Below are 26,588 nucleotides of genomic sequence, written 5' to 3'. Positions count from 1 at the left end.
GAGGTGCTCAGTCAAGGCTGACAGGCTGAATCCCTCTCTCTCCCATGCCAGTGAAGGGAGCTTGCTAGCTGTTATTTCTCAATACCCAAACAGAAGAACTCAACCTAAAAACTGGGGCACCATGTCAGGGAGCCCAAATAAAGTGGTTTGATTCAGTACATGATGCTTCCAGCTCTGTCTTACCATCATCTAAAATAGAGCACAGAAGTCTGCTTGGGATGTTCGAAGGTGTTCCATAGAGAGGCAGGGGCCCTTGTCAAATATATCTGGGCCGTGCTGAATTAAAATGGAAGCAGTTTTCCTTACTTCAGGACTCTTCAGCCCCTGGAACACACTAATGTGCTCTTGAAGAAGTGCCCTGTGCACGTGTGTGGAGTACAAAGGCATTTCAAGGACACTAGAAATCTAGAAAACACTAAATATAAAATACTCACTCTGAAGACTCAAAAGTGTATTATTTTTTTAAATAAATCCATAAAAATGGTTAAAAAATTTAGAGTGAAAAGCATATAAAATGAAGACATCTCCCCTCTCCCAACCTACAGGTTACTCCCATTACTGGTGTGTTTCTTAGGAATTGATCCAGACTGATTTGTATCCACATATCAGCATCTATGAGTGCCTGAAATCAATTTACACAAATGTCATCATACTGCACGTGGCACTCTGTCCCTTGCTTCTTAAATAACATTAAATATTGGAGGTGGTTTCATGTCAGCCTACACATATCTACCTCATGTTCTGTAACAGCCATGTGGTATCCCTTGGTGATTTTTGAATAGACACAACTCCTTTAACTGCACATAAATGTACATTCAATATACAGAAATCCACAACTGCTATATGGACAAACCAAGAAACAATTCAATAGATACTGCCTGAAGATGCATTTTAGAATTCAAATCCCGAGGCTATGCATTTCCTAAAACAAGCTTCTCCAACTGCTCCCTTAATTAAGCCTTTCCATCCACTCTGGTATATAAGTGCTTAGCCCAGACTGAGTTCCTCATTTCTAAAACTCAGTAGCTTCGGCAGGGCAATGTGACATGGTGGGAACTGGCAGAGTCCTCACTGCCCTTCACCAGTAGCATCATCTTGAGCAAACCATTTTCTCCCTCTGGACTTCATGTTCCTCACCCATAAAAGAAGAGTAGCAATGTGTACCTCGTGGGGCAGGTGCAAGGATTAAATATGAATGTTCATTTGTCCATTCTCTGTTATGTACAGGCACTGAGAAAACAAAATGGCCAGAATGTGTTTCCTTCCCTTGAGGAACTCATTGTCTAGGAAGGAAGACAGACACCTAAAAACTTGAGGTCATGCTGAAAGTACCCTTACAGGGGTGTGGACAAGCCCTTACAGGTGCAGAGAGAAGGACTCACCTGACTGTACTGGGGTTGGAGGAAGGAGTCCTCACAGAGTAAAAGGTAAGGAAGAGTTTCTAGGAGGACCACTAAAATGAGACTATCTAATGTGAGGGGAGCGGTGCCGAGCTCTTAACCTGCTTTAATCCCATAAGAAATGGGGAAAGCCATGTGGAAGTGTTTTTTAAAAAAAAAAAAAAAGATGTATTTATTTGAGAGAGAGGGGGTGGGAGGAAGAGCAGAGGGAGAGAGAGAGAGAGAAACTTAAACAGACTCTGTGCTGAGTGCAGAGCCTGACACGGGACTCAATCTCATGACCCTGAGATCATAACCCTGAGATCATGACCTGAGCCAAAACCAAGAGTCAGACTCTTAACTGACTCTGCCACCCAGGGGTCCCTGGAAGTGCTTTGAAAATAGCTTATTTCCTGGGACTCTGTTTTTTCATCTGTAAAATAGAAGCAACAATATTATCTCACTGGTTATCGTAGGGATTCAAGGCGATAATGGACAAGAAGTACTAAGGATAGTGCCGGGGACTACCCCAGCAAGAACTGAAGAAGTCATAGTTAGTCTTAGTATTAGGCACATTCAAACAAATGCACGTTTCCAGAGTGTCAGCAATGTGCCAGATTCTGTGCTGGGTACTGTACATGAGTTACTTCATTTGATCCACAAAACAACCAAAGAGGAGGGTATCCTCACCATGAGAATTAGGATATATTAATTTGTTCCATGAGGCTCTGGGTAAGAAGCAATGGTGACAATCACAGCCACAAGCTTCCCATGAAATACAGCTTTCACAGCACCTACCTTCTGTGGTTCCATTCTGAGCCGAGTTCCCTGTGAGTCCAATCCACCATTCCCTGTCCTGTGAGATGTGCTTCTGCAGAAACTGTTGGGTGTCTTCATCGTGAATAAAGACCAAATGCCCCCCTTGCTCCTCACACCAGCTCTGGGCCCCATAAAAGGTGCGACTGAGAGGCACAAATTCATAGCAAGAGTCTCTGAAGGCCACTTGGCTTTTTGAGCAAAAGTTGCCTTCCTCTGGGTTAGAGATTGTGGCCCTAAACCTCAGAGCAAGCCCCAAGAGCACCAAGCCCACTGTCCTCATCCTTGAACCTGCTGGAGCATCTGGATGGAGCTGGCACTCATGTCCTTCTTATGCTGTTACCTCACAACCATCTGCCATCCATCTTTCCTTCTCTCTTTGCATCAAATAATAGTTACTACCTCTTGTTTAAGAAACAAAAGGCTCAGGATGAATGTGTCTGTGTTTTTGCTTTGCCCAGCTCTTTGTTCAATTCCTGTTCCAAGTCCAATTAATTTGCAAAACGGTCTTCGAGAGAAACATATAGCTGCTATCTCACCTGTCTGCTTGTCATTAGATCAACTGTTAGCTTCTGATAAAAATTCCTTGCTATGGGTTTTATGTTCTTTTCACAAGAAGCCATCAGCATATGGGAAGTATGTGATAAAAGAAAAATGGCAGGAAAGTGAGAGTGATGGGATGGTAAAAAAAAACCAAGTCGTGCTCATCTCCAATGCTATTGTCTAGAGTGGCTGTGCCCAAATGATAATCACATTCTCCCCAGCATGGCTTAAATCCTAATGGATATGTCTCCCTCTCTGACTCATCACATTACTACTCGTGCCTGTTGGAGAAAAGAGATTTTCTACAAAATTGTTTTGATATCATCATGAAAGCAAGCTAATATCTGGCTTTAAATTATTCCCTTGCTCTGACATAATTCAACTTATTTTTCCTCCCCAGTCCCTGGCAACCTCTACTTTCTGTCTCTGGATTTACGGATTCTGAACATTTCATGTAAATGGAATTATACAATATGTGACCTTTTGTGTCTCGCTTCTTTTACTCAGCATAATTTTTTTCCAGGGTCATCTACACTGGAGGGTGTATTAGTACTTCATTCCTTTCTATAGCTAAATAATGTCTTGTGTATGGATATACTACATTTTGCTTATCCATTTATCCATTGAGGGACATTTGGGTTATTTTATTCTTGCAGGAAAGGGATGATCTCTTAATCTCTACCCATCCCATGACTGGCAGGCGGTAGGACTCAATGAACATTTGCCAGCCTGGCTCCATCTCCCAGGTCCTTGTGTATTGGGAGAGGTCGAGAGGATGTGACTGCTAGTTGACCCATGAATGGGACCCAGGCAATTAGAAGTTCCTCACGCCCTCCCTGTCCTTAGAATGTGCATTCTGCTTGCCTTCCCCACTTCCAGAAGCTGTCCCAAGGACACAGCCTTGAGATAGTGATATGGTATTGAAACCATCTGGACAGTATACATGACTGAACCCAGTTAAAGCCTCTATATAAACTTTTAAGACTTGGCTGGTGAGCATGGAGGTTTACTTGTCTTGCAGCACCTAGGACAAGCCTTTTGTGTTAAGTTCCCCTGCTCATTAAACCTGTCACCTACCGGTCTGGAGTGATCTGCTTCTTTCTTTGGTCTCTCCCTGCCCCACGTGTACAGAGACCAGTTTTCAAACCAACACTGGGACTGACCCTTGGCCCCCATCCCTTTCCCAGAAGCCCTTCCAAGCCCTCTGGAGTAGCCCTGCCAGTAGCCCAGGGCAGGACTCGATGTTGTTGCTAAGTCACAGGCTGGAACACAGAGAACACTGGTCTCTTATCTCTGAGGGCCAAGCTTCTAATGACTTCTATTAGAAAAATATGTGGAAGGCCTCATACAGCGATAATGTATCTCCTGGGTAAAGGCTTAATTTTTGTCCCTCACGGAACATGCTTGGAGACATTTGATAACAAATGCAAATCTGCAGGCTAAATTCCACTTTACATTCTTTTTCTTTACATTCTGATAAATTGCAGACTCCTGGGCACGGAATTCGTCTTGGTGATGTCAGCTCCCAATGTGCCTTAGCATCTGTGTACATGAAGAAAGGAAGGAGGGCATTGCTGGACCCATGTAAGCCTATTTCCAGTGATCTGATCCAGCTGCCTGGGCCTCCAAACCTTGACTTTTGGATCCAGCAAGTGAAAACAGAAAGAGAATGAATTTGGTTTAAATGGGGCCTTAAGTCCATGAAAATAACCATAAAGATGTTCACGCCCTATGACCCAGCCATCCTGGTCCTGGAAATGGACCCATTTTAGTTTGGGTTCCCCCAGATGTTAACTGAGATGAGAATTTAAGAGCAAGCAATTTATTTGGGAGGGCATGCAGGAAACAGTGGCGGGGGAGGGGGGATTACATTGCTTTATATGAATTGGTGTTTTTATTGGTTATAAACTGAGTTGAATCTTTGCCCTCCATTCAGCGGAAAGACAACATAACAAAAGAATCCTCATGGTCCCCTCACCCCCATACAGTTTCATTTCTTTGTGGTTCCTTCAAATGCTTCTTGCCTTGGAGATGGGTGCTTGGCCAGGCACAACTAAAGTGTGCACATAATTCATCCCCAGGACCCTTCCCACTTAGCTTTAGATGGTAGGCCTTTTCCATGTTGCTAAAGGGCTTTGGAATTGGCATGGTGGGGGCTGTGCTTCCTTTCCCTGAACAGACGTTTACTACACCATTCCCACAGTGCTGGATACTCTGTGTGGTTTTCCTCATCTGTTTGTTACGTGTTCAGTTTTGCAATACTAGTCAACACTGCAATGAACATCTTGCACTTGCGGTTTAGCCTGAGCTGAGTTCTGTCCTGAGGGTTGTAGCAGGCATTATCAAGGACCCATCTTAACCCCTCACACTTACCACGTAAGGCTTCTAAATGCAAGGCCCTGTAGATCTTGGCCTCCCTTTGCACACAGGGAGAGGTTGGAGGTGCCCGGAAGTTTGTGCCTCTTGGGGAGAAACTCTCACCCTTGATTGTCCAGGGTTGGTGGATCAGTCCCCTAGATCCCTCAAGATAACTCTAAAGCATGCTCACACCCCATCTCACAGCCCGACAGCCAGACTGAGCTTCAGTTGCCCACGATGGTAACAGCCTTGGTGATGCACCGCTAACATCTTCCCTCCCTCTTTCACTTCCCCACACCCTTGCTGGCATTTCCTGGCTTCAGCTCCCAAATAAGCCACTTGCACTTGAATCCTTGCCTAGCACACAGGACACGAACATCTTCATGATTCTTGCTATGGACTCAGTGCTTATTTAAACCAGATCAATTATCTTTGGGTTTTTCATGTTGCTGATCCCACTTGAAGGCTCAGACTGCCAGATCAAATCCCAGGAAACATGCTCACACAGCTCAGCTGTGTCTTGCACACTTTCCTGATGGTTTCAGTTCTATACTTGGGGACCATCTCTGAGCAACTAATAATGACCTCAGGCATTGGGATGGTGGGTGGTATTCTCTTGGTTTTTTAGATGTGTATGTAGGTGAGTCCTCCGTGTTTGTTCACCTATGCTAAGTTGTTTGCTTCTATAAGGTGGCTAGTAACCTGGATCTTGAAGGACTAGCCAGGAAAAAAGAGGTGGGGTTGGAGGTAGGGATGGCGGGGGGAGAGCTAGTAGAAAGGGTGTCTCAGGGAGAGGCCCTGTAATACCAAATCCTTATTTCTTGGCAGTATCCCAGAACCAGCATAAACTAAAGCCCCCTGCATTATCCCCCACAGGGTGTTCTGCCACCACAGTTTTGCGTATGCAGTTTCTTTCCAAGAGTGCCTCTTCTTGGGGCACCTGGCTAGCTCAGTCAGTTGAACCTCTGACTCTTGGTTTTGGCACATGTTGTGATCTTGGGTCCTGAGATCGAGCCCCGCGTTGGGCTCTGTGCTCGGCGGGGAGACTGCTGGAGGATTTCTCTCCTCCCTCTGCCTCTGTTCCTGCACACTCGCACTCTCTCTCTAAAATAAATAAATCTTTAAGAAAAAAAAGAACACCTCTTCTTATCCACTTGTCTGTACACCTGCATCCTTTTCTCAAGAATAGCTCAACTATAAACCTCTTCTCTGAAGCCTTCTCATGCTCTACAGGAGTTAACTGCTATGTCTTCCATGTTCTCATAGCAGTTTAATCTACTTCTGTGTTAGCACTGTTTAAAAGTATTTGGCCCTAAAAAAACAAGAGACAATGAGAGAGAAAATATGAGAACTTGGCTGTAAAAATAAGCCCATGGATATAGCCTTTTAAATTTTACTTCTAAGTTGGTTTGCTTAATGACTATTGTGGGTTCAATTGTGTCTTCCAAAAAGACACGTTGGGAGTCCTAACCATTGGTACCTGTGAATGTGCCTTCTTTAGAAGTAGGGACTTTGCAGATGTAATCAAGATGAGGTCATGCTGGGGTAAGGTGGGTCCAAACCCAGTGACAGGGGTCCTTATAAGAAAGAGGGGAATCTGAACACAGAGACAAACAGACACAGAGGGGGAAGGCCATGTGACAACAGAGGCAGAGACTGGAGCCAGGGACCATCAAGGATTGCTGGCAACCACACCAGAAGTTAGAAGGAGCAAGGAGGGATTCTTCCCTAGCGACTTCAGAAGGATCATGGCTCCGCTGACACTTCGATTTTGGATTTCTGACCTCCAGAACCATAACAGAATACATTTCTGTTTAAGCCACCATGTTTGTGGTATTTTTGTAATGGCAGCCCTAGCAAACCAGTGTGTTGATGATATAGCACAATGCGGCCATGTGTCATTCATTCATGCAATAAATATTTGTTGAACAACTACAACGTGCCAGGCACTGTGCTAAACTCTGGATTTTAAATGGGAGAGTGACATGATCAGGTTCACATTTCAGCCAGGTCACCTGGTGGCAGCAGGGAGGGTAGATTGGAGTGGGTGGGACTGGAGGCAGGGAGGCCAGGAAGAAGCTGCTCCCAAGAGGTGAGCAATAGTGAAGACGGTGGCTAGGGGGCTGGAGGAAAAAGGAATAATCGGAAAGATTAGTTAGGAGGCAGAAACATCAGGACTACAGCTGTTATTTAAGTTGAATTTTTGTGAAGCTTCACTGACTGGGCCCTGAGCACAACACGGTGGAAATTAAAGTGTTTTGGCTCAGGCATTAGAAGGCATTTCCTTTTTTACCAGTAATGCCCTCTGCATTTCAATCTTGTCCCTTCTACCTCCCAGGCATGGCATGTTATTATAATAATTATCATTTGTTTTCCTTTCGTCCCTGTTAGGCTGTGAGTTCATTGAGTCTGGGAGTTACAATTTCCAATCTTTCTATCTCTAAAACCCAAGATGACACTAGTCTCTGCATCTAGTAGGACTGTATGGAACTGATGAACCCTCCTAAGTGTTAATGAGGTACGTTGTACTCTTTCGTTTTAGTGGTGAAGCGTGCACTCCAGGAGTGCTAGGGTGGCCCTCCCACCACTCCCTACGTCCTGCTTCCTGTATAGGCCTGTGGAGAGTGTGTCATTCTGGAGCTCACCACTGACACTTCTCCCTTGGGGAGGCAGCTGCCACCTCTCCTGGGACTTTGCCTGTCACCTTGAACCCTGCTATCCAAGATTTCCACAATATCTGCTCAGTTTATCATCCTGGCTAATTAAGGGCACCATTTAGAAGCTAACTTAATTGGAAAACTGCAAAGTAACTTAGATATGATAACCTTATCTCCACAAAGGGAAATATTAACTCATTTTTGGCAATGACTTTGTAATAGGAAATACAGAATTGCAAAATAAGGCTTTTTTTTTTTTAATAGCACCAAAACTTTTCTTTTCGAATTCAGTTTTTACTTCTACAGCTTGTGACTGCTTTCTGGATGCAACACATCCCGTGGAAAAAGTGGCCTCTGGAAAGGCAGCCTCCTCTTCCTTGCTCCTTCCCCAAATTATAAGGTAAGAGGATCCCACGTTCAAATCTCCCACCTTTGCCGCGTGTTGTTTGCTGTCTTATGCACTGGCCGGTTTTCAGTCCACTTGAAGGCAGCAGATGCATTTTAAAAATTGTCTTTGGAACACCCACCTTTGCTTTCCTATCTATCTCTGTTCCTCAACCAGAGACTTCAACATGTGGTAAGCGTTACTGTGTAGTGGGGAGGAATATGCACTGACGAGCTGTTGACCTGAATCAAGTTCCTTCCCAGCCTCTGAGGCTGTAAAATAAGGTTGCTCATGACTCCCTTGCAGAGCTGTGTAGGAATTAAATAACATGGTGCTCATCAGACACCTAGCATGGTACTTGGCACGTGTCAAGCATCCAGTGAATGGCGTTCGTGAGAGGCTGGAGAACAGGCCAGGAGACAGTTCCTACTGGCGACAAGGCTCTTGACCCACTCTTCCCTTATTAACAAAGACCTAGAAAGCAGGGGTCAGGCTTTCATGGGGCCAGAGCAATGCCAGAGCTTCTTGAGAAAGAGCAGCTGCTGCTTGTTATCTCTGTTTACGAAGAGGGAAGATGAACATTCAACAGGAAGGCTGTCCCGTGAACCACTGCAGGACCCCTAACCCCTTTGGGAAATGTGTGTCCTTTGGGATATGAAGACCCTGCCTCCCAACAAAAAGAACATCATGGGAGTGAAGAAGGCAGAACTGAGTCTCATTAACCACCTCTATAACTCCAAAGCTTGGCAACTAGTCAGTGTACGTTCAAAGAAGGCACAGAATTATTTTCCTGCTTCATTCACTGCTATATTTCCAGCACATAGTAGGTGCTTAGTAAATATATGTTGAATGAATAAATGAATGTGGGGGGGGGGTGAATGAATGTTGCACTCCCTGTAGCCAACACTGCAGGTTGCCTGTCCCCAGCCATTCCCTCCTTGGTCCTTGCTAATGGATTCCCGGTGTGAGTCTGGTGGCAACATGCTGCCCAGGAAGACTCCTGATGGGTTTAAAAAAATCAGGGCACAGCTACTCCTCCTTGCCAGGAATTGGTCTGGGGGGGGGTCATGGGACACCATTTAGCCAATGAGACTAAGAGAAAAATCTGCTCAGGGGATTCTGGGAAAGGTTTTCCTTGGCATAAAGAGAGGGAGCTATAAGAAGGAAATGCCTCCTTTTCCCCCCACTATGTGTTTCTGCTTTAGCACGTTATTATGGAAGGACATGATTCCTGGGTTGAAGGCAATCACTCATAAGCAAAACTGAGCAAGCCCAAGGATGATAAGCCATCCCCCTGAGGATGGCATTGTGGTGCCTGGTGAGATGGTCCGGATGAGCTTCTGGGCCACCCAGGATCCCCAGATGACTTGCTGTCTGAGACAAAGTCACATCCTCAGGGTTTCTGCAGATATTCTGTTACTTCCAGCCAAAGCATCTTCCCTTAACTCTTTGAACCTTCATGATATCATTATGGGCTGAATTGTGTCTTCCTCTTCCCCACCCCAAGATTCACATTTTGGAGCACCTCGGAATGTAACTGCGTTTGGAGACAGAGCCTTTAAAGAGGTGATTAAATTAAAATGAGTCCATTAGGGTGGGCCCTAATCCACCCTGACTGGTGTCCTTATAAGAAGAGGAAATTTGGACACACAGCCAGGGATACATATGCCCAGAGGAATGACCATGTAAGGACACGGTGAGAAGGATGGCCATCTACACCAGGGAGAGAGGCCTCAGAAGAAGCCAGCCCTGCTAACACTTTGATTTTGGGCTTCCAGCCTCCAGAAGTGTAAGAAAGCAAACTTGTGCTATTTAAGCCACCCAGTGGTACTTTGTTATGGTAGCCCTAGAAAACTAATACAGATAGCCATTGTTATGATCAATTTATTATCCCCATTATCAAAAAATCCTGACCTCAACATATAATTGTCCCCGGGGTACAGTTGGGGCCTGAATAAAGAAAGCTGGCCTTGGTTTCTCAGTATTATATAACAGGGCAATGATGTCAACCCAAGACTGGCCCTCATGCGTCCTCCACCCATCGACACATCTACCCATTACTTCATTCCACAAAAATCTAGCAAACATCCATCATGCATAGGCACTGAGTAGAATTGTCACAGAGTGTATACTTTGGAGTCAGGCTGCCCAGCTTGGCTTCCTAATTGTCTCCTAGACACTGTGTGACCTAAGGCAAGTTGGTTTTCTTTCCTGACTTTTTACATCTCTAGAATGATGCTAAGAATACCCGTCTCATAGGATTATATAAAGTCAGAGCAAGCTAGTGCACGTAGAATACTTTGCAAAGCACTGGACTCAGAGAAGCTGCTTGATATGGATGGGGGCCATTGCTTTGCTGGATATACAAAACGCACAAGAAAGACACGGTCATGTTTTCCCTTCTGTAATTTCAGTGTTGTCCTCCCCACAAACCCTGTGGCCCAGGTATTGCCACCCTGTTTCGCAGAGTAAAGTGAGGTTCAGAGGGGTTGTCACAACAGTCACACTTTTTAAATCGCAGCCCTGAAATCCCAGTAGATCTTCTGACTTCTAAGCCTTTAGCTCTTTTTTTTTTTTCCTGCACCAGAGCTGCTGCCTCTCATGGTGCAAATTTTTTCCTGAGCCCATGGCTTATGCCAGACATTCTCATTTAACCCCCACGAAGACACAGCTTTCACAACCTAGGAATAATAGCCCTGACATGGATCCACATGTTTAGACCAGACAGAAGAATAAACTGGCAAGTTACGGGACTGAATGGAAAATGTGGGTTAAAGGGAATGCCTTCTGAGCAAATGGGGAAGAAAGGGTAATAATAATTGGTAGTGTTTGGGCCCAGGTGCTTTTGCTAGACCCTTGATTTACAATACTTTGGGATTTTGATATCATTACACCCCCATTTTACAGTTAAGGAAATGGAAGCTCAGAGAGGATAAGGCAGACACATAGAAAAGGGAAGAATCTGAATCTAGTATCAACCCAAACACGCAGCATCTTCGCCTGGACCAGGGCTCCTCAACAGCTGCCGAGAATCAGAATCATCCAAGACATGTTTAAGACCACCCAGGGCTGGACTCCCCCTTGAGAGATCCTGCATCAGTGGGTGTGTAGTGAGGCTCAGCGCTGGACCCTGAGCGCATGCAGCCAGGTGATTGGAGTGTGCAGCCGGGGCTGGGCGCGCAGCCAGACCAGGCGGCTGTCCGGACTGGGCTCCCAGATCCAGGAACGCGGTCTCGGCCCAGACCTGACAAGAACTGTACTCAGCAGCCACGTAAAGACCAGCACCACACCCTGTCTTCCTCTACCCAGAGAGGAAACAGCTGCTGCTTTCTTTAAGCAAGAGGAGTACAGAAGAGTCCATTAACTCATCAACATTCAAAGCCACTTGAATATGGATTTTAGGCAATGGCATCACGCCAAGAGGCACAAATACAGGGGACTCTGAATCACAGATGGGCATCCTTTCTAGCTCCTGTTAGACCAGGAAGTCGAACTGACATTTGTTTTTTTGTTTTGTTTTGTTTTATTACAATTCCTCATTGTCCTCAAGTAGAGTTTTTGGTTCCCTATATTTATGGTTTAAATGGGTAAACATTTTGTGTTTACTTCTCCAAAAAAGAAATATCATAAATTAAGTTGCTCTTTGAATATGATTTTTTAAGGAGGGGGAGGCTCAGGGACCTTTATTCAAAACAAAACAAAAACGCTCTCTCTGCTGAAGAAGTTCCCACCATGTGCAGAAGGAATTCTAGCGATTGATGCACTCTCGGCTCCCCTAATCCCAGGTCCTGATAGTTTCTCTTCTTGTTCTGATCATAAATCCTCTCCACCTCCTGGGCTGGATTATTTCAGGCTGCATACCTACGCAGAATGCACCCACTGAATTATCCCGCCAATTTAAACCCAGCAGAAGACTAGCTTTTCTTGCTTAAGCCAGAGTGGAACTGGAAAGGGAGTTGGGGATACAATAAGAGGGTTAAAGTTTAGACAGGACTCAGGCTGGGGAATTGACCTTTGACCACAGATAAAGAACGCCAGCGCAGCTTCCCCCCGGTATGCGAAGAGATACCAGGCTCTCAAGGCATCGGGAGGGAAGGAGATGTAAGAGAAGGAAGCTGCAGGAGAGCAGAAAGGAAAGAAAAGGAGGAGCCGAAAAGCAAGCAGTTGCCTTGAACACAGCAGAGTGTCTGCTCACTGTCAACATCACTCCCGCTCAGCGCCCCATGCCATGGATATAATATTTGGCAGAAATAAGAAGGAGCAGCTGGAACCTGTGAGGGCCAAAGTGACAGGTGAGCGTTTCGTAAAGATGGCGGGCTCTTCTTATGTGTTTAGACATACACTTTTTTTCTGTTTATGAAAGTAATATTTATTGTAAATTATTTTTGGAAAATCTGGAAAACAGTATATAGTGGGGAATGATCCACAATCCAGATGTATTCTCTGTGAAAATCTAGGTGTGCTTTTTATGCACCGAAACTGTTTCCAGGGAGAGGGAGAGTCGTTCTCACTACTTCAGGGGAAGAGCCTGGGGAGGCTATGACTGGCATGGATACAATGGAATTATTCGGCAAAGTGTGGCCCATTCTGAGTGGGTGGTACCTTTGTGCAAATATGTGCAACCTAAGTTAATTTCAAAATGGCATGAGACGTGCACGTGGGCTCCCACTTTCGCGTGTGCAAGCTGGAGGGCGTGCAGAGCATGTCTTGATTTCCTCGCAGGAGCCCACAGCGTGATCTGGGCCCTCGAGTACCTGCAGAGCCGTAAGTCCAACAGACCCAGAGTGGGACCCTCCACGGGAGAATTCCTTTATCAGGCTTTGTGTCTCATTTCCTTCATCTGTTATTTCTCTGGCTCTCTCCTTCTATGCTGTCCCTGAGAAGGGCGAGTGAGCTGGCTCAGGCACCTAGGCGGTTTCATCTTCAGATACTCGGATCTGGAGGTTTTTCCTGAGTGAGCATTTCTCTGTGAGGAAATTCAGATTGGAGCTTTTCAACCAAGGAATTGCCTTGGAAGGCTTTTCAAAGAATAGCTTTTATGTTTGTTTTTCTCTGATTACAAAGGTAACGTAGGATCTATATGTGTGTGTGTTTTATGTATACGTACATATATAAAAACTTGGAAGTGCTAATGGGAACACAGGGAAATAAAATCAGCTGTATTTTCATCTCAAGCACTCCTAATATTGGAGTATTTTAAGTTTTTAAAAGATAGAGATTGTATAGACTACAAATATTTTTTTCAAAAACAAATGTATATTTACTATTAATTTTTTATTTTAAAAAAGAGAGCCTCCAATAGCTATCCTTTTATGTTCGGGGATGCCATGAACATGTTGCCCATAAGCGTTATGTTTAATGACTGCATGGAAATCCTTGGAAATTTTAGAAAGCCGGAATCCTAGAACCTGCAGATCTGAGTGGACCTCTGGATCCAGATCAGCTGTTCTCCCCACCTCCACCCTACACCTGCAGCTTCCCCATCACCTGGGCGCTTGTTAGAATCACGAATTCCTGGGCCCACTCCAGACCCATGGAATCAGATATGCTGGGGGCGGAGCCCAGCAATCTGTGTTTCTGCAAGCCCTCTGGCTGCTTCCAAGTGTGAGAACCACTGCTGTAAATCACGCCTCCGTCCTTGAGGGAAGCTGAGGCCTGGAGAGGGACTGCAACTTGCCCAAGGCCAGGGCGGCCAGTGAAGGACAGGCTCCCAACCCTCAGTCCAGGCCTCCAGTCCTGGGTCAAGTCTAATCATTGGCCAACTGCTAACTAAAGATTGTGCCTATGTGGCCATGTCTGCCCACAGAGGCCATGTCCAGGCTTCATGTTGGGCTGTGCATTGTTAGCTCTGAGACCTCCTTGGCCAGTTACTTAAGCATTTCCTGCCTCAGTTCCCTCTTATGTCAAACAGTCCGCGTGTACCTACCACATAGGGTTGCTGCCATGATTATATGATTTAATGTCACCTACCCCCCAGTGCCTGGCACATGGTGCTCAATATGTGTTCTTCTATCTAGGGCTTTGACTGTGCTTAGATTCATCTCTCTCTGCTCTGCCTCACCTGCTCCTTCTCCTGCAACTGGGTCTCTGTGAATAGCCCCACTATTCACTTAGTTGCCCAAGGCAGGAGACTGGGTGGCACTTTGGGATGCTCCCTCCCCTCTCCCCCCTATTCACTCAGACTCCCAGTCCTGTCCATTCCACATCCTCCAATTCTCTGTTCTGTTGTTTCTCTCCATCCTCTCTCTGGTCTTCCCACCTCTTCTTGGCTCCTCCTCCCACCACACTCTACACCACAGAGACAACTTTTGAAACCCCAAATCTGAGCATATTACATTCATGTGAGCTGTCCAGAAGAGGTAGATCCTTAGAAAGTAGATGAGTGGTTGTCAGGAGGACAGGACTTTGTTTTGGGGTGATAGAATGTTCTGGAACTATCGCTTCTCAGCCTTTTGGCTAAGATCAAGTGTAGAATGTTCTGGAACTAGATGGTGATGATTGCATAACATTGTGAATATATTAAAAACCCCTGAATTGTATACCTTAAAATGGTGGATTTTTTTTTGTTGGTATGTGAATTTTATCTCAAGAAAAAAATTGCACACGCACGAAAATCAGATCCTCTCATTCCCTGTTTTAACTGGCCAAGTTGTACCATTCTTCTGAGTGTCTAATCAAAGCCCTTGGTGTGGTCTCATTGAACCTTTGTCACATGGTCTCTGCTTAGGTCTCCAGCCTCAATACTTAGGCTTCCTCACTCGAAAATTGCAGACCAGTCTTGCTAAACAACTAGCACATCTCCTGGTCTTTGACCTGGTCTTTGATCTCTTGGTTCAGGTTCCCCCAGAGATAAGAATTCAGATGTAAGTAGTTTAATTTGGGATGTGATCCCAAGAAACACTGGGAGGGAAACCAATAAAAGGGCATTGTCAAGCCACTGACCACTGTGAGCCGTCAGAGCTGAGCCCTCTGGGCATAGTGTAAAACGTGCTTCATATTGTCCCAGCTGAGGGCAAAGAAGTGGTGACAAGTGATGCCCAACTCCCCATCCATCTTTAGGTGACAGCCACTTCCAGGGGCATTAACTCCAAGGTGTTCCAGCTTGCCCAGTGTGTGGGCAGATCATCTCCCGCAGTGAAAACAAAGCCCTCAGGCAGAGAGCTGCAGGTAGTGGCAGAAAGCAACCTTCAGGGAGAGGCCAGTGCCAAGAGGACAAGGGTGGGGCACCAACAGCGTCTGTTCCAGGACCCTACCTCTAGAGCTGTGCTGTTCAACAGAGATATAATGCATGCCACATGCATAGTTTTAAATTTCCTAATAGCCACACTCAAAAAGGTTAAAAAAAAAAAAGTGAATTTTAACTGTATATTTTTTTAACTTTTTTTAAAATTTTTTTATTGTTATGTTAATCCCCGTACATTACATCATTAGTTTTAGATATAGTGTTCCATGATTCATTGTTTGTGCATAACACCCAGTGCTCCATGCAGAACGTGCCCTCCTCAATATCCATCACCAGGCTAACCCATCCTCCCACCCCCCTCCCCTCTAGAACCCTCAGTTTGTTTTTCAGAGTCCATCGTCTCTCATGGTTCGTCTACCCCTCCGATTCCCCCCCCTTCATTCTTCCCCTCCTGCTACCTTCTTTTTTTTTTTCTTAACATGTATTACATTATTTGTTTCAGAGGTGCAGATCTGAGATTCAACAGTCTTGCACAATTCACAGCGCTTACCAGAGCACATACCCTCCCCAGTGTCCATCACCCAGTCACCCCATCCCTCCCACCCCACCCCCCACTCCAGCAACCCTCAGTTTGTTTCCTGAGATTAAGAATTCCTCATATCAGTGAGCTCATATGATACATGTCTTTCTCTGTTTGACTTATTTCGCTCAGCATAATACCCTCCAGTTCCATCCACGTTGTTGCAAATGGCAAGATCTCATTCCTTTTGATGGCTGCACAATATTCCATTGTATATATATATACCACATCTTCTTTATCCATTCATCTGTTGATGGACATCTTGGCTCTTTCCACAGTTTGGCTATTGTGGACATTGCTGCTATAAACATCGGGGTGCACGTACCCTTTCGGATCCCTACTTTTGTATCTTTGGGGTAAATACCCAGGAGTGCAATTGCTGGATCATATGGTAGCTCTATTTTCAACTTTTTGAGGAACCTCCATACTGTTTTCCAGAGTGGCTGCACCAGCTTGCATTCCCACCAACAGTGTAGGAGGGCTCCCCTTTCTCCGCATCCCTGCCAACATCTGTCATTTCCTGACTTGTTAATTTTAGCCATTCTGACTGGTGTGAGGTGGTATCTCATTGAGGTTTTGATTTGGATTTCCCTGATGCCGAGCGATATTGAGCACTTTTTCATGTGTCTGTTGGCCATTTGGATGTCTTCTTTGGAAAAATGTCTATTCATGTCTTCTGCCCATTTCTTGATTGGATTCTTTGTTCTTTTGGTGTTGAGTTTGATGAGTTCTTTATAGATTTTGGATACTAGCCCTTTATCTGATATGTCATTTGCAAATATCTTCTCCCATTCTGTCTTAACTGTATATTTTTTAAGGCAACATATCCAAAATATTATAAGTTCAACATGTAATCAATATTTTTTAAATTGCTATTGAGATATTTTACATTTTTTTTCATACTTAGCCTTTGAAATTCAGTGTGTATTTTACACTTTACAGCACATCTCTGTTCAGACTGGCCAGGTTTCAAGTCCTCCGTGGCCACATGAGACCGGTGGCTACCATATTGGGCAGCACAGTTCTAGAATGTTCTTTCCCCACCTTTGGAAAGCCACTACCTACTCCCCTTCAAGACTCAGCCAGTGGCTCCTCCAGGAAGCAGGCCCAACCCTCCTGCTCTCACCCCACCTGGAGGTGAGGTTCTATTCCACACAGCCCCCTTGCTGAGCCTGTCACATTGCCTTCCTTTATTGTGGTGTGGTTTGGGTGTCTGTTCATCCGTCTGCTCCGTGGGTAGCGAGCAACTTGAGGACAGGGATGACGTCCGTTCATCTTGGTATCCTCACTGCTGGCACAATCCAGGCATATCCTACCCTTTCTGGAAACGACTGCTGAAGGAATGAGTGGGTGCAGCGAGTCGTGTTGGGTCTGTGACCTCAATTCCTTTCCATGGCCACATCTCGTAGCTTTTTGGTTGGGATGTGAAAACTGGAAACAAAACATTCTTTCTCTTAACAGGCAGGATTCCCACATGGCTGCAGGGCACCCTGCTGCGCAACGGGCCTGGAATGCACACAGTGGGGGAGACTAGATACAACCATTGGTTTGATGGCCTGGCCTTGCTCCACAGCTTCACAATTAGAGACGGTAAGAGTACTGTGTTGGTTTGCCGTTGCTGCTGTAAAGACAACCACAAATTTAGTAGCTTAAAACAGCACTAATTTATTCTTACAGTTATGAAAGTCAAGTCAAACCTGGGCTAAAATCAAGGTGTTGGAGGCTCCAGGGAGATAGCCCATTTCCTTGCCTTTTCCGGCTTCTAGAGGCTGCCTGCATTCCTTGGCTTGTGGCCCCAGCTGCACCTGCAAAAGCAGCAGAGCATCTTGCACACCTGCTCTCTCTCCCTCACTCTCCCCACTTCCATAATCAGTTCCTTCTCTGACCTTCCTGTCTGCCTCTTATAAGGACCTTTGTGATGGTATTGGGCCCACCCAGATAATCCAGGATCATCTCCCTTCTCAAAACCTTTAATATAATCATGTCAGCATTGCCCTATAAGGTAACAACTTCATAGGTTTCAGGGATTAGAACATGGACATCTTGGAGAGGCCATCATTCAGCCAACCACAAGCACAAACCTCCCTGGAAAGGCAGAGAGCCTAACCTGCAAAATGATATGCATTCTCATTAGGATGGGTGAGAGCAGGAGGAAATTACTGGCTTTGGAGTCAGACATGCCTCAAATCAGAATAGGAAGAGAACAGAGCTGAAAGGAACAGAGCTGAGTAGATTGCTCACCAGGCAAGGGAGACCAGTCACTCAAGCAACAAGTTCAGTGGCTCTCCCAGAGGGGAGACTGAAATGGCTGAATAAGGCAGAATTCTGGGTTCAGGTGACTGGCTCACGAGGTGGATGGTAAACTCTTTGCTGTTGGCCATGAAGCTGCTGTATGTCACAACAGCACGCTCTGAGTTCTTAAAGAGGTCTGGGTTGGGTCACATGAGGCTTTAGCAGGCTCAGAGTCACATGCTGGGGAAGTTCGTGTCCTAATGCTTCAGCTTGGTGACATTTTTCTTTAAACCCTGCATTCCAGCATGACAAACAGATCACTTCACCTCCCTTGGCCTCCGTGTCCACCGCAGTAAAAAGAGCTTGATGATCCCCTCTGGAGAGCTGTCATGATCATTAGAAGGGCCAGGTATCTAGCAAGGGCCTGACACCTGGTAGGCACAGAATAGATTGAAAACCACCATCACTGTCACTGGGTTTGAATCCTGTCTTCATCCTAACATGCACCCAAACTGTGTGACCTTGGCCAAGTTACTGACCCTTTCTCTGTCTCCCCATCTGTAAAATGGAGATATCAGGAATGTGGAATTTAAGGAATTTAAAGGCATTAATATGTGTAAGGAGCTTTGTATAATACCTGGCACAGAACATGTGCTCAATAAGCATTAGTGTTATTTTTGCTTCATTACTATTTCGTCTAAGCCAGTCAGCAATTATTTTTGGGGGGCAGACTCTATGGCAGTGGCTTGCTCTAAGATTTCATGAATAGAGACCCCATGCGTGAAAACCATGAGCTCTGAGTTTGCAAAAACGTAACAGATTTTACTGAGACTCAGCTACAGAGTGGGTGGTTCCATATTTGCTGACAGCTCTAAGCCTTAACAGTCCCCTCCTCTCCTGACAGAAGTTACCAATGATTCCTAGGGAAATCAACGCTGTTCTGGATGACGTGCATGAAAGGTAAAAGTACACTGGCTTCCTTTCCAGAAGGCCCTGCTTTGCCATGCTGTCAGGTCCCTTGTGGTCCATTTCAGGTGCTCACATTAGCACTGCGAGGGAGGTGTGCTTTGTCCTCTCTGCAGACGCGGAAATGGGAACTTTAGAGAGGTTGAGTGATTTAACCGAGCAAGGTCACTGACGTAGGGCTAGGATCTGACTTGTTTTGTCTAGGGTTCAAGTTTGCAACCATCCCTGCTCTCCTCCTCCCACCCCCACACATCCCCCTGAGAAACGGCAGGTAGCTTAAGTGAGCCCTCACAGCTTACTGAATGGTGGTTTCCACATCCTTCCATAGAGACTCTGGGGACAAGAGAACTAGTAGGGGATGACCAATCCATGGCTGTCTTTCAGAAGCATGGCTGCCATCCACCAAAATCCTTGAGTGGGCTAAACAGCACATGATCAAAGTTAACCCATGCTGCTTAGACTTTCTAAAGGTTTCTAGTAGATTTTCAAACTAAAAATCCATTGTCAAAGGTAAGTACCTGTTTTATTATCTTTTATGGGATGGTCAGTTAGGTGTGACCACAAAAGGAGACAGAGAGAGGCTTGGGAACAAAGCCTATTATACTCACAGGTCCTAGGAGGCACGGCATGTCACAGCGGTCCACAGTGGATAGCAACAGGGTGGTCCAGAGGCAGAAGACAGGAGCAGGGGAAGCACATAGGCCATGGCCTGTCCTGGGGTTTCTGAGGGAAAGACAAGATGGAACAGAGTAAACAGCTTAGGATCAGCTGGTGTGAATAGTGCTGGCAGGCTTTGGACTTCGGGGGTGGTCTCTGGTTGCTTGGCACCTGGCCCTGGGGTGATGAAGGCAGAGGAATATTGCTTCCTGGAGTGCGTGGGCCAGAGAGAGGAGATCTGGCTCTGGAATGGTTAGTTTTCATCTCACAGATATGCTGGGCCTTTTGCTACCTCTAAGAATTGGCTAGTCCAGGGAAGGACAGTCTCCTCCAACCAGAAAGGTTTATTAAGATACCAAAACATAATATACAGAAAAATTTAAAAAAATATGCAATAGCATGAAAGACTCGATTCTATGCATAATCTGGAACTGGCTGGAAAATGGGAAGTACAGAGAGTCCACTCAATTACTCGTCCTTCCCCATCCTGCTCTTGAACCTGGCCTGTGTTGAAGGTACACACCCTACTCTGCTTTGCAATGATCAGCTTGCCATTCTCCAGCCTAGGGTGGGAGGCCCCAGAACACAGGGTTTCTGTTCAAATTGTTGTGTCTTCATTACCTGGCACTGGGCCTGGCCCAGAGGGGTGCTAGGAAACTCTTTATGGAGCCCAAATGGCATGAACGAGGTAAAGGTTGTTTTGGGAGAAGGAAGCAATATGTTCCCAGTCGATCTCTTCAGCACTCACTACAGGGAGTGCTTGCTGGCCACTGGCCCAAGTGCTTTGTGCCCACCCACAACTCAGCCCTCACTACAGCTTCTGAGGAAGGTACCTCTTGATTTTACAGATGAGCCTGACACCCAGAGAGGCTAAGTAACTTGCCCAAAGGCACACAGCTAGGAAGTGGTGGATGTCAGATATAAACCCAATGCTCTCTAAATCTAGAATCTCATGACCGAAGACTTATGCTGTTCTGCTCTGCTTCCCCCTCTTGCTGGCTACCCTCCCTCCTCATCTCTCCAGCCCAATCCTCTCAAGGCTGTCAGATTGCCAACATTAGTGAGGCACAGCCTGGCCTCATCTCTCCTCTCCTCTACAACTCTCAATGGCTCCCCACTCAACTCCCCAAGAGTAGAAACACAAACCAAAAATGTTAAGTACTACTATACATGATTCAAGAGGACATGCACAGGGTGAGCAGGGTTCTCTGATTTACAGATAACACAAAGCCAATATTTCTCAAAAGGTGGTTTGTGTACCTCTGACATCGGAATCCCCTAGGATTAAAGCTCCAAATTCTGAGACCCCACCCAGGGCTGAGTGAATCATAATCCTGAAGGGCACAGTCAGAGTATCGGTGTTTCTAACACATTTCCTAGATGGCCCTGAGCACACTGAGGTTTCAGAAAACCTCTGCAGTGAGCTGGTGCAGCCATTCTGGAAAGCAGTATGGAGGTTCCTCAAAAAGTTGAAAATAGAGCTACCCTACAACCCAGCAATTGCACTACTGGGTATTTACCCCAAAGATACAAATGTAGTGATCCGAAGGGGCATGTGCGCCCCAATGTTTATAGCAGTAATGTCCACAATAGCCAAACTATGGAAAGAGCCTAGATGTCCATCGACAGATGAATGGATAAAGAAGATGTGGTGTACACACACACACACACACACACACACACACACACACACACACAATGGAATATTATGCAGCCATCAAAAAATGAAATCTTGCCATTTGCAACGATGTTGATTGAACTAGAGGGTATTATGCTAAGCAAAATAAGTCAATCAGAGAAAGACAATTGTCATATGATCTCACTGATATGAGGAATTTGAGAAACAAGACAGAGGATCATAGGGGAAGGGAGGGAAAAATGAAACAAGACAAAGCCAGAGAGGGAGACAAACCATAAGAGACTCTTAATCTCAGGAAACAAACTGAGGGTTGCTGGAGTCGGGGGGGGGGGGTTGGGAGGAATGGAGTGGCTGGGTGATGGACGTTGGGGAGGATATGTGCTATGGTGAGTGCTGTGAATTGTGTAAGACTGATGAATCACAGACCTGTACCCCTGAAACAAATAATACATTATGTGTTAATAAAAAAAAAAGAAAACCTCTGCAGTGAACCTCCAGTCTCGCTGCCCTGTCCCACCCAAGACCAAGTTCATCAGTGCACCGTGGAGGTGGGGCTGAGGCTTCTGCCACTGTTTCAAAGCACCAGGTGATGAGTGTACAGCCAGCATGGAAAACCCAAATCAGTGCCAAACCAGTAAGAAAAGACTGGAATAAGAAAGCAGAAAGATAGAAAAATGGTTTGTGGCCTTCAGCAGAAACCAGTGAAAGTTAATGTTTTAAAAACCTAAGATTTAACTAAAGGAGCAGAGTGGAGGAGAAGCCAGACAGACAAAGGGTATATAGGAGTGCTCTTTTTTGTAAGTCTAAAATAATTTCAGTTTTTGTTTTTGTTTTTTTTTTAAAGTAGGCTTCATGCCCAGCACAGGGCTTGAACTCATCACCCTGAGATCAAGACCTGAGCTGAGATCAAGTTTCGGACACTTAACCAAATGAGCCACCCAGGCACCCTTAAAATTATTTCAAAATTAAAAATTTTTATAAAGCAGGCATAGAGATGAATGAACTCAAGTCTCCCTCAGCAGTACATTTCGATAATTTTTTATTTAGAGGCAAGGTCGTTGTCCCACGAGGATTTGAACATGTGAATTCCAAGAGTCAGCATCACCAAGGTTTAGAGACAAAAAGCTCTCCAGAATTTAGCCTTTTCCGAAGCTTTTTCAATTATTATAGCTCTAAACTAGCCTTTTGGAAGTTTGCTTAAATTGGAGGTAGATATATATATATATATATATATATATATATATATAATCTCCCACTCCCCCCAGAATATCAAACTTGACCCAATTCTAGAAGATTCCAGGCAGGAGCACATCTGTTTACTTGTGTCCCTTTAGAAGGAATGTGGCTAATTGGGGCTCACCAGGGAGCAAGGTTCTGGGGAATGTGTGGTGGCCTTCTTTAATCTCAGCCTCAGAGTTGAGTGTCAGCTTTGAGTAATTCCAGAGACATGTTTTCCTGTGGCCCCTGAACCCTCCATGTGTGCTCTGAGGCTGGTTGTTTATAGGAAATGGGCCACCTGCTGACAGCCAGCCCGAGATGGGTGTTTACATTTCAAGTGAACTTAATTCAGCATTTTAGGGAAAGCACTTTAGCCGGTGCTTGTAGGTGGTGACCCTCAGAGAGTGACCAGCGAAGGACAGGCTGATTCAGGGGGAGACCAGGGTGCCATGAAGTAGGGTCTATGTAGCATGTGACCAAAGACCAGTGTGTGTGGCCTCACCAACCCCCAGCTGAGTCTTCCTGCCTCCAGGATTTTGTTGGACAATTCCAAATTTCCACAGCCATTACTTAGCAAGTGCATGCTGTGTACCAATGGGCCTAACTCCTTGTATCATCCCATCTCATTTAAAACTGCCAATCCTATCTGGGGAGGGCTGCGTGATCCCTAATTTCCAGTTGAGAAAACTGAGGTTCAATGAGATAAAGAGACTCACCCAGGGTCACATGGCTGGGATTAGGACTAACCCTGGAACCAAAGCCTGCCCACTCTACCCACTGCATCTCAATAGCATATGTAGCTTTTATTGAGCACCTACTATGTGCTGAATGCTTTACAGGCCTTAAGCATCACAGCAACTCCATAAGAAACATATCATGATCCTCACATCAGAGCAGAGAGGACCAAGTGTTGACTCTGACACGAGGTCAAGCGCATGGTCAGTAGATGACAGAGTAGGATTCATAGCCACTTGGAGACCTGAATCCCCTCAGGGGTAGAGATGTGACTACGCTGCTCGCCCCCACTTCCTGGCCCACCAAGGTGATTAATAGATACTGGTTGAACACACGAACCCAGGGCTGGGTTAACTCAAAGTCATTCCTCCCTATTTCTTCCTGCAGGCCCAGAACAGAGCCCCCGCTCCTGAAATATCTCAGTGATACTTATTTTCACAGCAGCCACCTGTGAAAAGACATTTGAGAATAGGATAGATGGTGATCTTCCCCTGGGCACACACAGTTTACCTCCCAAAGCCTGGAGAAAGAACTAGAAGGTCTTTCATGGTCTCTTCCAATTTTATGAAGACTAGCATCACCATTATTCCTATTATTTCCATCTAGGTGCACAGGCTGGAGTCCTTACCACTGAAACAAACACTCACGTCCTTTGGAGATGGACATGAAAACGCAATCCCGAGAGCAAAACTAATAGAGACTATTAGGGGTCAAAATAGTGGCTTGTGGGGAGGGGAGGGGAGAAACTTGTGACTGGACAAGTTATGAGGGGCCTCCAGGGGGTTCTCATGTTCTGTTAACTAGGATGTAGTTCATATGGGTCGGTTCAGTTTGTGAAGCTCCAGCAAGCCATGCAGTTATGGTAGCCCATTTCCAGAGGTGCGTTTTTAATAACAAGGATCAGACGGAATGGTCAAACTCACGGTGGTGGCTGTGTCAGCTTTGAATCCAGCTTACCCCTCCCTAGCTGTGTGGCTTAAAGCAAGGTACTTAACCTCTCTGTGCCTCAGTTTTACTCACTGGAACTGGGCCTGCAGGGTCATGAGTGCCTAAGCCCCTTGTACTTCATTTGGTAAGAAATTTGAAACCTTCAAGTGCTTAAATTTTCTTATTTTGTTGTTGATTAGCAAATGACATTAGGTTGATTTTTTTCCCCCCTGAAGAACACATTTCTGGTTGATGTATTCTTAACATTTCCAATGTTTTAGAATCAAACCAGAAAAAATACACATAAAGTGTCCACACAGTACTTAGCACACATGTGCACAATAAATGTTAGCTCTTAGCCCTGTTTCCTTTCTTAGATATAAAAAGTCACCAGACAAGAATTTCTTGGGAAGGTGTTCTCTCCTAAGCCCATCATCATGACAGTGGATACATGATGGATATTTCTCTAATCAACTTGTTTTATGGGAGTGAAATGTCAGTATGACCTGGACTTTTTGCATATTATATTTGAACCAACATTGGAAGCATATATTATATTACAGCAAAGAATGTATTCTATAGCAGGGAAAAATCAACACGTCACTTGCTAATTAACAGCAAAATTAAATAAAAATTTAAAAACCTAGAGGTTTCAAATTGTCCACCAAATGGTTTGAAAGCCTCATATATGCCAGTAGAGCCCCCACCCCTTAACCTCATCCCATTCCTGCTGCTCCCAAGCCCCTGCCTCATGCTGAAAACCATGTTACTCAGTCCTGCAGGAGGTGGGCTGCCTTTCCCACCTCCAGGCCTTTGCTTTCAGACTTTCAAGGAAGAGTGAATGGAAATGCGCTACTCTCTCCTACTTGCCACCTCCCCAGTCTATGGAGGGCAAATAATTTTATTCATCTTCCAAGGGCTATTTCAAGTCCCACCTCCTCCAGGAAGCCTTTCCTGATCCATCCACTCCCAGCTGGGCCTCCTCAGCTCTCTCCTCTCTTCTCCCCCACCCCTGCTCCCCTTTCTCTTCCAGAAGGAACCTATGACTATATTATATGACTCTGCAAAGTAAAAGGGTCTTTGCAGATGTGATTAAGTTAAGGACCTTGAGGTGGAGAGATTATCCAGGTGGGCTCAGTGTAATTACAAGCGTCATCACAAGGGAAAGAGGGAGGTCAGAGTCAGAAAAGATGTGACCATAGAATCAGAGGTCAGAGTCATGTGACCATAAGCCAAGCAATGCAGGCAACTTCTAGAAGCTAGAAAAGCCAGAAATAGATTTCCCTGCTGACACCTTGCTTTTTAGGCCTGTAAGATCCATTCCGGCTACATCTTCCAAAATGGTAAGATAACAAATTTGTGTCATTTTGAGCCACTAAGTTTGGGTAATTTGTTACAACAGCCATAGGAACCTAATACGGGTCTAGAAACATACATACATTTTCAGGTTGGTCTTGATGAACTGGTCAAGAGTCCCTGCTTGTATGCAGTGAGTTAGATTTTCTCCAGTGTCTATGTGAATGAGACCTCCACACAGGTACTAGCACTTTACCGTATATGGAATCAGGTGCTAGGTCATCCTCTGGCTGTAGTAGGTATCAAATATTACTCCAGGGGCTGAAATGGTCAATGGAAGGTTTCTAGGGCTAAACCAGGTCCTGGGGAAACCCAGCCCAAGTATGAGGCCTTCTGGACCAGTCCTCCAAATCCGGACCTTCCCTAGAGGGATACTAGCATGGTGGAAGAGATGGTCAATGGGCCAGATCAGCACCTCTTGGCAAGGTGACTAAACATGTCTGAGCCTCAGTCCCCTGCTATGTAAATGGAGCTCATACGGATACTTACCTTGCCATATTGTTGTCTCAAGTGAGGAAATGTGTGTGAGAGCTCACTGCAAATGCTCCTTGTAGCCAGCACACACTAAAGGGCACCATCCTACTGAACTCACCTTTCCTTCTGTAATACCCCTACATTGACTGAAATTGACCTTAAAAATGACTGTAAAAGTGTCAGCCTGGATGATTCTGCATCTTCTCTTTTAGGTGAAGTCTATTACAGGAGCAAATACCTGAGAAGTGATACCTACAACGCCAACATCGAGGCCAATAGGATTGTGGTATCAGAGTTTGGAACAATGGCCTATCCAGACCCCTGCAAAAACATATTTTCCAAGTAACTGTCCGTTTTGAATCTGGTCATGCTTTTTGATATCCTCGGTGGTCAAAACAACCAGCATCCTTTCCTCTGACAATCCTCTGTAGAGTACATGAAAACCTTCACCTGGCCAGGCTTTGCCCGTCTATGGCACACAGT

At 45.4% G+C, this 26,588-nt stretch overlaps 2 protein-coding genes and 1 pseudogene across 3 annotated transcripts in view; 2 read left to right on the top strand and 1 right to left on the bottom strand.

The window, feature by feature from the left end:
- The window catches only part of LOC118531088 (polycystin-1-like protein 2), an 81,845-nt gene extending 79,367 nt beyond the window's left edge, over positions 1 to 2,478 (bottom strand). Inside the window, exon 1 of the mRNA XM_078063526.1 lies at positions 2,178 to 2,478. Coding sequence (XP_077919652.1) covers positions 2,178 to 2,478 — 301 coding nt within the window. The remainder of the gene's footprint in view (positions 1 to 2,177) is intronic.
- Positions 1 to 26,588, top strand: part of BCO1 (beta-carotene oxygenase 1) — a 153,747-nt gene that overhangs the window by 102,140 nt on the left and 25,019 nt on the right. Inside the window, exons 13-18 of one of the 2 annotated variants that reach the window (XM_078062629.1) lie at positions 1,228 to 1,427; positions 7,488 to 7,614; positions 8,045 to 8,153; positions 12,163 to 12,430; positions 17,363 to 17,491; positions 26,318 to 26,447. In XM_078062629.1, the coding sequence (XP_077918755.1) occupies positions 12,367 to 12,430; positions 17,363 to 17,491; positions 26,318 to 26,447 (323 nt within the window). In that variant the 5' untranslated portion in view covers positions 1,228 to 1,427; positions 7,488 to 7,614; positions 8,045 to 8,153; positions 12,163 to 12,366. Of the gene's footprint in view, positions 1 to 1,227; positions 1,428 to 7,487; positions 7,615 to 8,044; positions 8,154 to 10,698; positions 12,431 to 17,362; positions 17,492 to 26,317; positions 26,448 to 26,588 lie in introns of those variants that run through there. The other variant, XM_036084968.2, reaches the window with a different exon arrangement.
- Positions 14,575 to 14,752, top strand: LOC118531118 (U2 spliceosomal RNA; annotated as a pseudogene).

The sequence above is a fragment of the Halichoerus grypus genome, chromosome 15 (genome assembly GCF_964656455.1).
Source record: "Halichoerus grypus chromosome 15, mHalGry1.hap1.1, whole genome shotgun sequence".
NCBI classification, from domain to species: domain Eukaryota; kingdom Metazoa; phylum Chordata; class Mammalia; order Carnivora; family Phocidae; genus Halichoerus; species Halichoerus grypus.
Note: the sequence above shows the minus strand (reverse complement) of the source record. Positions and strands in the feature narration are given on the sequence as shown.